Raw genomic sequence first — 13,122 nt, 5'->3', positions numbered from 1 at the left:
AGGAAGATCACAGGATGTAGCGATTAAGATATATTTTAAGGTTACATAATTCAAGACCTTGTCTGATTCTCTCCTTGTTGCTCATTTCTTCCCATAGACATTTTTGGGACACTAATATCTGACTCCTTTCCATAGTGTTCATTTAGTCAAATCAAGAATTTATCTCTTGAAGAAAAAATCAAAACCTCAGAAAATTGATTGTTGGTCCTGTGCACACTCCGGGCAGCCTGTGTCTGCTCACAGCTCCCACAGGGTGGTCTATTTAACAGTAACAGGTGTGCAGAAACTACCCAACCCTCTGCATACATCTCTTCTGCTGCAGGATATAACAAATAAAATGAAATTACCTTTAATCTCTTTTCCTTTTCCAGCATAATGGTCCCAACTATGACAAGTGCCATTTGAGTAAATGTAAATAAAATTGTCCAAGGAAACATAACAATGAAAGTCCACAGGAAGTTGTCGTGAATGAAGGCCGGGTGTGGGAATCTCCTCGCATAAATTATGGTGTTAGCAAACATGGCTTCAGCTGCTCTGCCACTGTGATACATCATGATGGCCTTGTCTACAGAATGTTGCACAATAAGAAATCCTTCTCTGATATATCCTAAATAGAAAAACACCCAAATAAATACACAAAAACAAAACCAGAGACTGTCAAGTTCAGAATAGTAACATAGCCAGGGAGATGACTGTAGCAATTCAGATAATTCAAGGCTTCTAACAATTTCACAAATACCTATTATGATGTGAGACACATATAATGAACACCATGAGATCTAATTGCTCTCTTCTCAAAGTTAAAATATCCCATGAAAATAATACTACAACCTTATGAGTTGTTTTATCAGCCAAAGTGAATGATAATTTTAAAATTGTAAGCAAACCTCTTGTTCCTTATCTGTGACCTTTCAAAATTGCTATGTTGAAACCAAATACTTGGCATATTTTAAAGAGGTAAGGCCTGTAAGAAGTGATTGAGTCGTCCTTCCAGTCTGGCCCAGAGCACTGAGCAGATCTTGGGTGGCAGCTCTGTCCCCAACCTCCAAGAACCCAGAGGAAGCAGGGATCCCAGGCGCTCTAACTTGGACAGTGTCTTAGAAACTAGTTCTCAGATCTGAGGCCTGGATCAGACCTCTGCCAGGTCTGCTGTTGTATGGACCCCAGATTCCACCTGTGACATATTGGAAGGTCCACTCAATCCAGAGCCACAGAAGAACAAATGAACTCAGAGCTTCAGACAACATATCCTGGGATATTCTAGAGGACACACTGCACCCAGAACAGCAGACACCTAGCTGGGCTACTACCTTGGAGGCACCATATCCTGAGGCATCCTAGAGGTACCACTGTAATCAGTGCAGCTGGAAAAGATCACAGAGACATCTGAACCCCTAGGAGATCAGACACAAGCTAGATGACTAGAAAGACAGGCTTCAGTCAGAGACAGCAAGTACAGGCAGCACTAGAGTTAACCAGATGGCAAAAGGCAAGAGCAAGAACGTAAGCAACAGAAACCAAAGTTACATGGCATCATCAGAACCCAGCTCCCCCATCAGAGCAAGCCCTGAACACCCCATCACACCAGAAAAGCAGGAATCAGAATTAAAATCACTTCTCATGATGATGATAGAGGGCTTTAAGAAAGACATAAATAACACTCTCAAAGAACTTAAGGAGAGCACTGGTAGACAGATAGAAACCCTTAAAGAGGAAACACAAAAATCCCTTGAGGAATTGCAAGAAAATGCAACCAAACGGGAGAAGGAATTAAACAGAACCATGCAGGATCTAAAAATGGAAGTAGAAACAATAAAGAAATCACAAAGGGACAATACCCTGGAGATAGAAAACCTAAAAAAAAGATCAGGAGTCATAGACACAAGTATCACCAACAGAATACAAGAGATGGAAGAGAGAATCTCATGTGCAGAAGATACCATGGAAAACATTGACACAACTGTCAAAGAAAATGCAAAATACAAAAAGCTACTAACCCAAAATATACAAGAAATCCAAGACACAATGAGAAGGCCAAACCTAAGGATAATAGGTATAGATGAGGGGGAAGACAACCAACTTAAAGGACCAGTAAATATCCTCAACAAAATTATAGAGGAAAACTTCCCTAACCTAAAGAAAGAGATGTCCATAAATATACAAGAAGCTTACAGAACTCCAAATAGTTTAGACCAGAAAAGAAATACTTCCCGCCATATAATAGTCAAAACATCAAATGTATAAAACAAAGAAAAAATACTAAAAGCAGTAAGGGAAAAAGGCAAAGTAACATATAAAGGCAGACCTATAAGAATTACACCAGACTTCTTACCAGAGACCATAAAAGCCAGAAGATCCTGGACCGATATCATACAGACCCTAAGAGAACACAAATGCCAGCCCAGACTACTATACCCAGCAAAACTCTCAATCATTATTGATGGAGAAACCAAAATATTCCATGACAAATCCAAATTTACACAGTATCTCAACACAAATCCAGCACTTCAAAGAACAATTGGTGGAAAACTCCAACACAAGGAGGGAAACTACAACCTAGAAAAAGCAAGAAAGTAATCTTCCAAAAACCCCAAAAGAAGAGAGTTACACAAACATATCTCCACGGATGTTAGCCCAAAAGCTTGGATTAGCGAAGACTCAACCCACAGACCACATGAAGCTCATGAAGAAGGAAGACCAAGAGGGGATGCCTCAGTTCTACTTAGAAAGAGAAATAAAAATGCTCAAGGGAGCAAATAGGGAAACAAAACATGGAACAGAAACTGAAGGAGGGGCCATCAGGAGACCTTTCCACCTGGGTATTCACCCCATGTACTGCCACCTAATCTAAACACTGTTGTGGATGGCTGGAAGTGCATAATGTGAGGAACATGATATAGCTGTCTCCTTAGAGGTCAGCCAAAGACTAAAACACTCAGAGGACAATGTTCATAATTAACCACTGATATGATCAGGGGTTTCCCAATGGAGAACTTAGTGAGAGGACTGAAGGAGCAGAAAGGGTTATTGACCCCAGGTGGAAAGCAACAATACCAAACAACCAGAGCCCCCCAGGGTCTAAACCACCAGCCTGGGAACACATAGGGAGGGACCCAAGACTCCAGAGGTATATGTAGGGGAGGATGGCTTTGTTGGACATAGGTGAGAGAGGAGTTTCTTGGTCCCATAAAAAAAAAAAAATGAACACACAGTGGGGGGGGAATGTGAGGGCAGGGAGGGGATAGTGAGGGGGGGTAGGTGTGGTCACTGCCTCATAGAAGCATGAGGAGGGGGATGGGATAGGAGGTTTCTGGGTGGTGGGAGGAAGTAGGCTAAGGGGATAAAATCTGAAACGTAAATTCTACAACCAATTTTAACAAGTGGGGGGAAAAAAGTCTTCAGAACCAACATCTCTAAAAAAAAAAAATATCAGCCCCCTGGGGGTGGGAAATTTTTTTTTTTCTTAATACTAAAACTTGTTCTGAGAATTGTATATTGCAGAATACACAGCCTTGGTGTATCTACTCATCAAGCATACTGAGCAGACCTGCCCAAACCTCTGATGTCCTGGAATTCCATCTGGATTCAGTGAAGACACAGCATCAGAGGCTTATCAACTTACTCTTCCCCCCACCCCTCTTCTAAAATCTCAACGCCCTTAATCAGCTTGAAGAAGTTAAAGAGTCATCGCCCCTATTCCCTGAGCTTGGGGACTAATGTGGTTAATAATGGTCTGTCTTTCTAGGGAAAAGTAGTGGTTTTGTTGGAACAGGGGGGATTAGCTAGGACTTATGGCATAGCCATAACCTATTGGTAGAAATCTGTATAATTATTATCAAGATGAAGTTATAATTTCTTAAATGGTACAAAATTTACTTTGATTTCAAATTTAAGGTTTTCATTGGTACGAGCCTCTTATTAATATAAAAATGAGATGAATATTGATACACTCATGGGCATTGTGCCTGTATAACACATTTAGGAATACAGGGCCTAGACCCAGCCCTTTTTTAACTTTTTTAACTGATTTGGGACGGTTAACCTATGAGTTAAGGGACTATAGCAAATTCATATTTTTGAGTTTATTGTTAGAGTGTTTTCCATATTTTATTTAGAAATAGCTGAGAGGAGTGAACAGACAACAGTCCAGGTTACCTTACATGGATAGTTGGTTTTCAAAACATCAGAAGTCCATAGAACTGATGCTACAAATATTTATATATTAATGTTCATATTGATTAGAGACCTGTCTGCTCCTGACAGCTTCCTGTCGTGGATTCTAAGAAGAAATTGAGCATCCTTGGAGTTACTCCAGTTGTGTGGTAACAGCCACTAGGCAAGAATTGCCTCTCTCCATCTACAGACAAATTACTGTCCAGAAAAGGACACACATACAGAATAGTCAACTGATTATATCTGCCTAGACAGAGTAATCAGTCCTTAATAATCCTGCATCACTAAGGTCTGTCAGATGATTCTGGGCCAGAAGGCTGAAGATTTGATGCTCCAACGTTCGGTAGTATAGGGGCATTTCAGGTGTTCAGAGGTCTCTATAAATTGGCTAAGTTTTAGAAGCTATGCTTTGTGCTTCCCACAATTATAGTTAACTTAGTCATTCTGGATTTCTGACGGGGTTGAAAACTTATAGCTATTGACCATAAGAGAAAAGATTTGAGTGGATGGTCGTCAGCTGACATTCATCCTAAAGCCAGGTTCAGAACTAAATGTTTTAGTTAGGATAGATGACAGAGGTGCTGGTTAGTCAACAAAAGGATGGACGGGGTATTAGGACTATCTTGTACCTCACTGGTACAAATTGGCATAATTATGCTCTAATTGTATTTTGAGAGAAAAGTTTCATTTTAACAGGAAGGGTGATGTGTAGGAGGAGCACTGAGAGGAAGAAAAGGAGTAAGAAGAGGAGAAGAAGAAGGAGAGGAGAAGCTAGGTGATGGAAGAGAGAAAGAGGGGGGAGACAGGGAGGCAGATATTCATGTATCTCCACCAGTTAAAGATAGTTGTTATATCTAGGTTGGTCAGTGGGTTACACCTGTGATTGAACAATTCCAAACTTATAACGCTTATGATTAACATTATTTAAAAAAATGTATAAATGCAAAAAGGAAAAGGGGGCATGGGATAAGGGTTTTCTAAGGGGGGAATGGGGAAAGGGGATGGCATCTGAAGTGTAAATAAAATATCTAATAAAAAAATAAAAAAATTAAAAAAAAGAAGTGATTGAGTCATAAGTAGTCCATCCTCATGAATGGAATACTCTTAAAGGGGATAAACAGGAGTGGTCTAGTCCTTTTTTTCTCCTTCTCCCACTAAATGTGATGAAATAACCAGTCTACCTTCACAACCAGAGGATGGAGCAAAAAGTACCACTTGGGAAGCACACAATGAGCAAAGGTCTAGTCTGTTGGTGCTGGGAGCTTGGACTTCCTAGCTTCCAAAATTAGGAGACTCATCTTTGTATTCTTTTTAAATTATAAGCATTGTGACATTTTGCTATACCACCATAAAATTGACTAAGATATTTCTACACACTGAGATAGGACATAGGAAGGATGGTCTAAACAAGAAGTAGACGAAAAGTACATCTTTTTGATTTATGATATCAAAAAGAATGAAGTCAACACAACACATCCAAGGAGATGAAAAACAAACATACACCAAACTAAAAAGCATCTGGAAGATAAAGGCAACACACGTAAGTGAAAAGATGTCTCCTGTTGGGTTAGGATGATGAATACTGTTTAATGGCCATGCACAGAGAGACAAACAGACTCAATGAAAATGTAACAGGATATGATAAGTAACCAAACAATGTACAGAAAAAAGACTAAAGCTGGAGCCTTTATGCACACTTACTATAAAGATACTGTAACCAAAAAGAGTAGCTGATAGACTACATGTAGAGACATACAGACAATAGTGTGTTCATAGTTAATAACACTGCAGTATGCACTCTTTAAAAAAATCACTGAATGTAGACATCATGTTTGAAGTTCACCTTTAAAATTCACGGAGCAAGACTGGACATAGTGGTGCACACTTTTGACCCCAACACTCAGGAAGGAGAGGCATCTCTGTGAGTGCAAGGTCATCTTGGTCTACACAGCAAACTCTAGGCCAGCCAAGAAGAAAACAAAACCTCATGTAGCAACGTCTGCTCCAGTCCTCTCGCCCACTGCCTTTCTCAGACTCTCTGTATGGCAGCTGTTATGGTCTGCTGCTTCGTGGGCTTCATGTCTTGAAAACTGGGGCCCCATTGTGGCAAATGTGGAGGTGCTGGGAATCCTTAAGAAGTGGGAGCCTACTGGGAGATGACTAACTTCAGAACAAGTTAATATGATTTCACAGAATGGACAGGTCTGGTGGGTATGAGTTAGTTCCTATGAGCCTCATTATAAAATGAGGAAGCCTGGCTCTTTACTGCTCCTTTGCTCCTGATCACATGTATGCCTCTTCAGCATATAGACAGACCCTCTCTGCTCCTCCACCATGTTGCTGTGCAGTTGGGAGAAACAGAAAACTGGAAGGAAGGCTGTGGCCATGTGGTTTAGACAATCCAGGTTAGCAGCACCCAGACTCGGGTAGTCACATGGAACAGGCTAATGCAAGAGTTCTAATAATTGGTAACTAGAACATTGGTGGATTAAAAAAAGAAAAGAAGAAAGAATGAAAGGAAATTTAGAAAAAAGAAAGAAAGAAAAAGAAAGAGAGAAAGAAAGAAAGGAAGAAAGGAGGGAGGAAGGGAGGGAGGGGAAGGGAAGAAAGAGAGAGAGAGAGAGAGAGAGAGAGAGAGAGAGAGAGAGAGAGAGAGAGAGAGAAACTCTTTCCAAACATACCTTTTCAATCTGGGTATGGTGTCACTTAACTTGTAATTCTAATGTGGGAGCATCAGGCAGGAAAATCATTCCAAGTTTGAAGACAGCATAGACTACATAGTGAGCTTAAGATCAGCCTGGGCTACATAGTCAGACACTATCCAAAAAGCCAGTGATGATGATGGTGATGGTGATGATGATATGATAAATGACCTATCTTTATAAGACCATATCTAGTTTAATTAAACTACTTTTATTCTGCAAATATCATGGCATTTTCTATTATGGCTTACCAAAGAATATCTTTAGGATGCAGTGTATTAATTTTAAAAGAGACTAGACTCATTTTAAACTTACAGTTAGAAAAATATTTTAAGTATCTTTGATAAAACAAGACACTACACAATCATCAACTCTAAAATGACAACCACTAAGATCTTTGTAGATATCTACATGTATTTTCTACAGTCTTAATGTTATATATGTAGATCAATATTTTTCTTAGCTACATCAACTTGTCAAGCTGATACATTATTTGCAGGATGTGTTTGTATGTGTGCATTTGCCCACTCATGAGTTTTGCAGAAGTCAAGGCTAACTTCACCAGGGATCTATCTACCCCTGACCTTCTCTGCCTCACTCATTTGAGACAGGGTCTCTCAGTCAGTCTGGAGCTCCTGACTCTGGCTGTGATGGCTGCAGCAAGCCTTGATGACATGTCTGTCCACATCTCCAGCACTGAAGTTACAGGTATGTCTGTGCCAGCTTTTCCATGGGATTTGGACTTGGGGTCTCACACTTGGTCAACAAAGCAAGAACTTCACCTGTTGAGCCACTTTTCCAGCTCAAACTGACACATTCCAGAAGGACAATATACTTTTTTATTATATTATTATAGATGATTATAGAGAGAGAAGGTGAAGCAAAGGTTACCAACTAATTATATAACAGCAGATAAAAGAAAATTTACTCAAAAGATGAAGAAAAATAGTAATAGATTTATAAGGTACCACATTTTATGTTTGTTAATAAAAAATAAAATTTAAACCATATTAAACCATAATGGAAAAAATAAATCAACTTGTTCATGCAGAGGGGAAAAAAATGAAGCTTGTTGCAAATGACTCTCCACACACAGTAAAAGAAACACTATAAGTACACTTAAGGCTCTGCTAACCAGGGTTCCCCCCGTCGGGTTCCAAGATGTTCCGGGGTCCTAGAGAAGGCACAGATGGGAAGAGAGTTGATGTATTCCACACTGGTTTTTCCTGGTACTCAGATGGCTTTAATAAATTCTCGGGATCATAGATACGACCAAAGCGCAAACTATATTTTACCTAGAACAAGTCAAAGAAAGACATGTTAAACTAAAGATCCTTGAAGAGCATAGATTATCAGTGATCAAAAAGTTGTAGGTTTTTCTAAATTAAAATTTCAGTTTGGGTGACAGAAGAGTAATTTGGGGTCACCAATGATAAGAACGACAGCATCGTCATGATACAGAACAACTAATATGCCACACAAGCTATAATCAAAGTCGAGACTTAAAATGATCTAAACTGTATAGTCCTCTCCCTTTCATCTTTACGACATTTTGCTTTTGAGTTGAAAAGGAGCCATAAGGGTTCAACAGTCACCTCTGTAACTGTACTTTTTAAAATTCACCTTTATTTTGCCTACTGAGTAAACTTTAAAAAAAAAATCTACTAGAGAGTTTGGAAAAATGGCTCAGTGATTAAAAGCACTCATTGCTCTTGCAGAGGACCTGGGTTCAGTTCTCTGTACCCACATGGCAGCTCACAACCATCCACAACTCTAGTTTTAAGAGGTCTGATGTCCTCTTCTGATCTCTTTGGGAAAGAGTTACACATGCTGTGCACAAATATGCATGCAGGCGAAACATTCACACACATAAAAGAGATTAAAGAAATATAAAAAGAATCTCTTTCATCTATAAGAGGGGCCAGAAATTTAAAAAAAGAGACAGACATTTGACAATTATAAATGATAATAATTTGACAGAAATTTGACAATTATAAATGATAAGTCAAGAAAATAATTGGTAAATATGTATACAGCCAACATCAGAGGGTTTGAATGCACATGGGTATGCTAAAGGATATAAAGAGAGACGATAAGTTACGTTACAACTGTGCCTGAGGGCTTCAGTAACACCACTTTCAGCAGTTGACTGATCATTCAGAGAGAAAACTAGTAAAAGAAAGCAAACAAACAAACACTAGACTTCAGCAACACACTGAACAAATAAGCAAACCAAACAAACACACACCTCTTCCTCCTACAACACCACCTCGTACTCCTCACAAGCAAGGACAGGTGGACCGTTCCGCAGACAAGTCCTAGTAAGTCTGCAGAGTCAAATCAGATAAGGCACTCTTTCTGATGGCTATAGCATGGGGGCTAGAAATCAATGGGTGGAAAGGCCAAACAATACATCCCTCAATAATAGCAATCAATGAAGAAATTCAAAGGGAGGGTGGAGAGAATGGCTCAGTTACCAAAGTGCCTGCTACACAAGAATGTTGTCCTGCATTAAATGCCCAGAATCTACATAAAACCTGATGTGGTGCCCACTCATGTAATCTTGGTGACTCCAGAGTGAGAAAGAAACAGATTCTCTTGTGAGCCTGGTGTGTGTACATACTAGTGAACAAGAGACCCTGTTTAAAGAAAATGGAAGACAAAGATCAGAGCCAAAGTTGTCCTCTGACCTCCACATGAGCACCAGTACTCATCATATACACATACACACAAGCATGCACTCACAGGGAGACATACACATGCACACAGACATGTGCGCATACACACACACACACACACACACACACACACACACACACACACACTTAAAAATTCTCAAAGCTAAAAGCAAAGACATCAGGTCTTTAGATAAAACTCTCTCACCTGAAGTGGCAAGCGTTCATTGCTGGTTTTGAACTTGTGATCAAACACAATAGCAGCCAGCACATGCGCAGCCTTGTTCTCATACTTAATGTATTTCTCAAAGGATTCTTCCGAAGGAAAGCCTTGAACTGTAGAGAGAAAAGTCCAAGTTGCCCACATCAACAGGAAAGGCCTAACGCTCACTCTTCTTGGCATCATAAAACTTAAGCCTGTCACAACAGTAGACATTCCAAAGAGTGCCACTTAACCAGTAACACTCAGACCATCTAATATATACCTGGAGTATGGAAAACAAATGAGAAATAAATATATAAAACAAAAAATAATTTCCTAATACCTCATACCTAAGTGTATAAAGTCAAAAATATACACACAATTCCTGTATTTATTGAGAAACTGCCACTGATTTTCGAGGTAGATCCGTTACTTACATTTCCACCAGTGAGGCAAAGTCCAGTTGCTCCGTATGCTAATCAAACCTCACTATTATCTTTTTATTCAAGTTATGGATGGCATCTCACTGTGTGATCTGTTACACGTCCCTGATAATGAGCAGTGCTGTCCACATCCCCATGTGCCCATCAGTCACTTAGATACCACTTCAGCCGAGTTTCTCCTCAGACCTCTTGTTGTGTTTTAAAACAGTTGTCTTTATATGGTTCCATTGTTCAGGATGCTTTATAATTCTACTGTAACCTACTATCAGAAAAAATAGTTTGCAAATATCTTCTCATCCTTTGAGAGTAGTCGTTCATCCTCTCGATAGTTTCCTTTGGAAAAAGATTTCCAATTTTGTTGAAAAACAGTATACTTATTACATTTTTGTGATTTTTTTTTGTCATACCTAAGAAACCTTTGCCAAATCCATGGTCATGAGGACAATCCTTTGTTTTCTTCTAAAAGTGTTATAGTTTGGGCTCTCATATTTAGATTTTTAGCCAAATTTGAAGTATTTTTACATATGATTCAAATATAAGATTCAATAACTTTCAACTGCATATGGAACATTCTGTTTCCAGAGAGCTAGAGAGACTATTCTTTCTCCATTGCTTAGTTTTGAAATAATACCAAAAAAAATCAACTTACTATGCCAGGACCTGTTTATTTCTAGAATATCAATTCTATATCATTGATACATACATCTATTTTTGCACCAAAAGCAGGTGTGTGTTCAAAATTTTAATATTTCTCAGTATTATTTTAGCTACAGTGAGTCACATTTTTGTGTGATTTTCAGATGTGGTTCATCAGTTTTCATAAAGAAGCTCAAAGCCTCTGCAGGAGATGTACCTGCTGCTTGGCATTCTGACAGCTCCAGCCTTCACTCTGCCAGTGCTCTGGGAAGGTGGCATACTCTCCTTCCCTGGTCCATGATTTAGGGCCCTAAAGGCAAATGTCAGAGCTGCTTTGGGTTCCACAACAAAGACAGAGGTCAGCAGCCCCATGAGGCACCTTTTCCTAACACCTAATCTCTGTCTATAGCTGACAAAAACTATCTGAATCTTAGAGCAACTTCAGGATCTGGTTGACTAGGGAGCAAGTTTGCCTCAGGGACTCAGACAAATAACCTTCCTGGGTCTGTATGTAAGACTGCTCTCTCTCTCTCTCTCTCTCTCTCTCTCTCTCTCTCTCTGTCTGTCTGTCTGTCTGTCTGAACTGGGTCCTTGTCTTGCCTGCTGAGAGGGCCTGGAGTTGAAACCATGAGGTCCATCACTGGAGACCCAGTGGGCACTTTTCAATCTAAATCCCCAGAGGACAGTTCTGATAGCAAGACTATTATAATTCACAGGAGGCTATAACAAAGCCCATTTGGGTATGGGAAACTTCTAGTTCTGAAGACAGAGACACAGTAGGTAAGTCTGCCACCTGGGCATTGTCCCCACATGGAAGCTTTCCCAGGTTTTGAAATCACAAGCTCCTAATTAGATGACACTTTTATCCACAGGTGGCTGCAAGATTACTGTTGTACTTAGATATGCTGTGAATAAAATCTGGGCACCAAGAAAAAGTTTCTGCTTTATGCTAATACTTGACATGAAACCAGGTACAGTCACTGGCCTGATGACAGCATTATTGAAAGGAGAGAATCAGCATCTGCAAAATGTCCTCTGACCCCCACATATGTCACAACTACACACACATGCATGCACATACACAGGTACACATGTACATGAGTGCACACATGTGCATGCATATGTACACACACAAAAATACAAGTTTGTTTATAACATAATCATAAACAAAGGATAGTTTTATATAACTGGAAATTAATTCAGCCATTTCAATTTAAATATTAGATTTCAATAGTGATTATGCCATGAAGACATTTGAACAAAATTCATGGTGTTCTATTTGGGAGACTAATGCATGAATTACAAAGGCTACTGAAGCATATGAAAACATTTCCTGGGAATTACTTCAAGTATTTTCATTTCTAACCTTTAAAGTTGAATTTCAAATCCTTTTTCACCATCTCAGTAATATTTCTTGCTGCATTACTCTTAGAAGGCACGTAAGCCAATTCATATTCAAAGTTTTCATTAAGGAACTCAGGTAATGTCAAGAGAATAGGATTGAAAATCACAGCACGAATAAATGTCTTCTTTGAAATTCTGCGTACAGTCAAAGTCCATACAAACAACAGAAATATCAAGATGATCTCCACCACTAAGCCGATCACCTTCCGGCTCTGCAACAAAACACGGGGGACCATGTTAGTGAATACATGAGCACATGCATATGCATGCTCCTGTGTGTAGTCATGGGTTAATTAACACAACACAGACCTGTATTATTCTGCTTTGTTCTACAACGAGAATGCTCCCCACCCCCCCACCCCCGCCACACACACACTCTCTTCCTTACACTGCCTACTTTTCAATCTCTTATACTGACTCTATTAATTCTCAGGCTGTTCTTCAGACTCAGCAGTGCTAGCCCAGCCTTGGAACAAAAAACAAGAAAATCAACTATAATCAAATGTAGTTTAAGGAGCTGTTAGTTCTACCTCTGGCTGCACAGACTTCCCATCTAGCTCCCACAGACATTGATACTTACCTTTAAAAGGAAATTTTTCCACAGGAGGACTGAAAATTGCCTCATCTTCAGTGAATCCATTTTACCAGAAAGGGTGGAAGCTCAATGCTTAAGAAATAAAGATGTAACACAATTAAAGTCACCTGCCAAAATATTAAATGTCATCAATAAAAAAGAGTATTGCTTAATTATTCCACACCCCTTCTTTACAAATGAGTGCTCCTTTATGCCTTTACATCAATTTATTAAAACACTGGAGAACAGAGATGTAAGTGTGAGAAAACGGCAGGTCCATTTTCACAATGAAGATATAAAATATAAATGGAGA

The 13,122-nt window shown here is 39.4% G+C and overlaps 1 protein-coding gene across 1 annotated transcript in view; it reads right to left on the bottom strand.

Moving 5' to 3' along the window:
- The window catches only part of LOC117716620 (phospholipid-transporting ATPase ABCA3-like), a 96,571-nt gene that overhangs the window by 79,540 nt on the left and 3,909 nt on the right, over positions 1-13,122 (bottom strand). Inside the window, exons 2-6 of the mRNA XM_034513730.2 lie at positions 12,816-12,902; positions 12,198-12,447; positions 9,759-9,886; positions 8,011-8,170; positions 348-607 (exon numbers count right to left, since the gene is read on the bottom strand). Of these exons, the coding sequence (XP_034369621.1) occupies positions 348-607; positions 8,011-8,170; positions 9,759-9,886; positions 12,198-12,447; positions 12,816-12,875 (858 nt within the window). The 5' untranslated portion in view covers positions 12,876-12,902. The remainder of the gene's footprint in view (positions 1-347; positions 608-8,010; positions 8,171-9,758; positions 9,887-12,197; positions 12,448-12,815; positions 12,903-13,122) is intronic.

The sequence above is a fragment of the Arvicanthis niloticus genome, chromosome 1 (assembly GCF_011762505.2).
Source record: "Arvicanthis niloticus isolate mArvNil1 chromosome 1, mArvNil1.pat.X, whole genome shotgun sequence".
In the NCBI taxonomy this organism is placed as follows: Eukaryota; Metazoa; Chordata; class Mammalia; order Rodentia; family Muridae; genus Arvicanthis; species Arvicanthis niloticus.
This window is presented reverse-complemented; position numbering and strand designations above follow the sequence as displayed.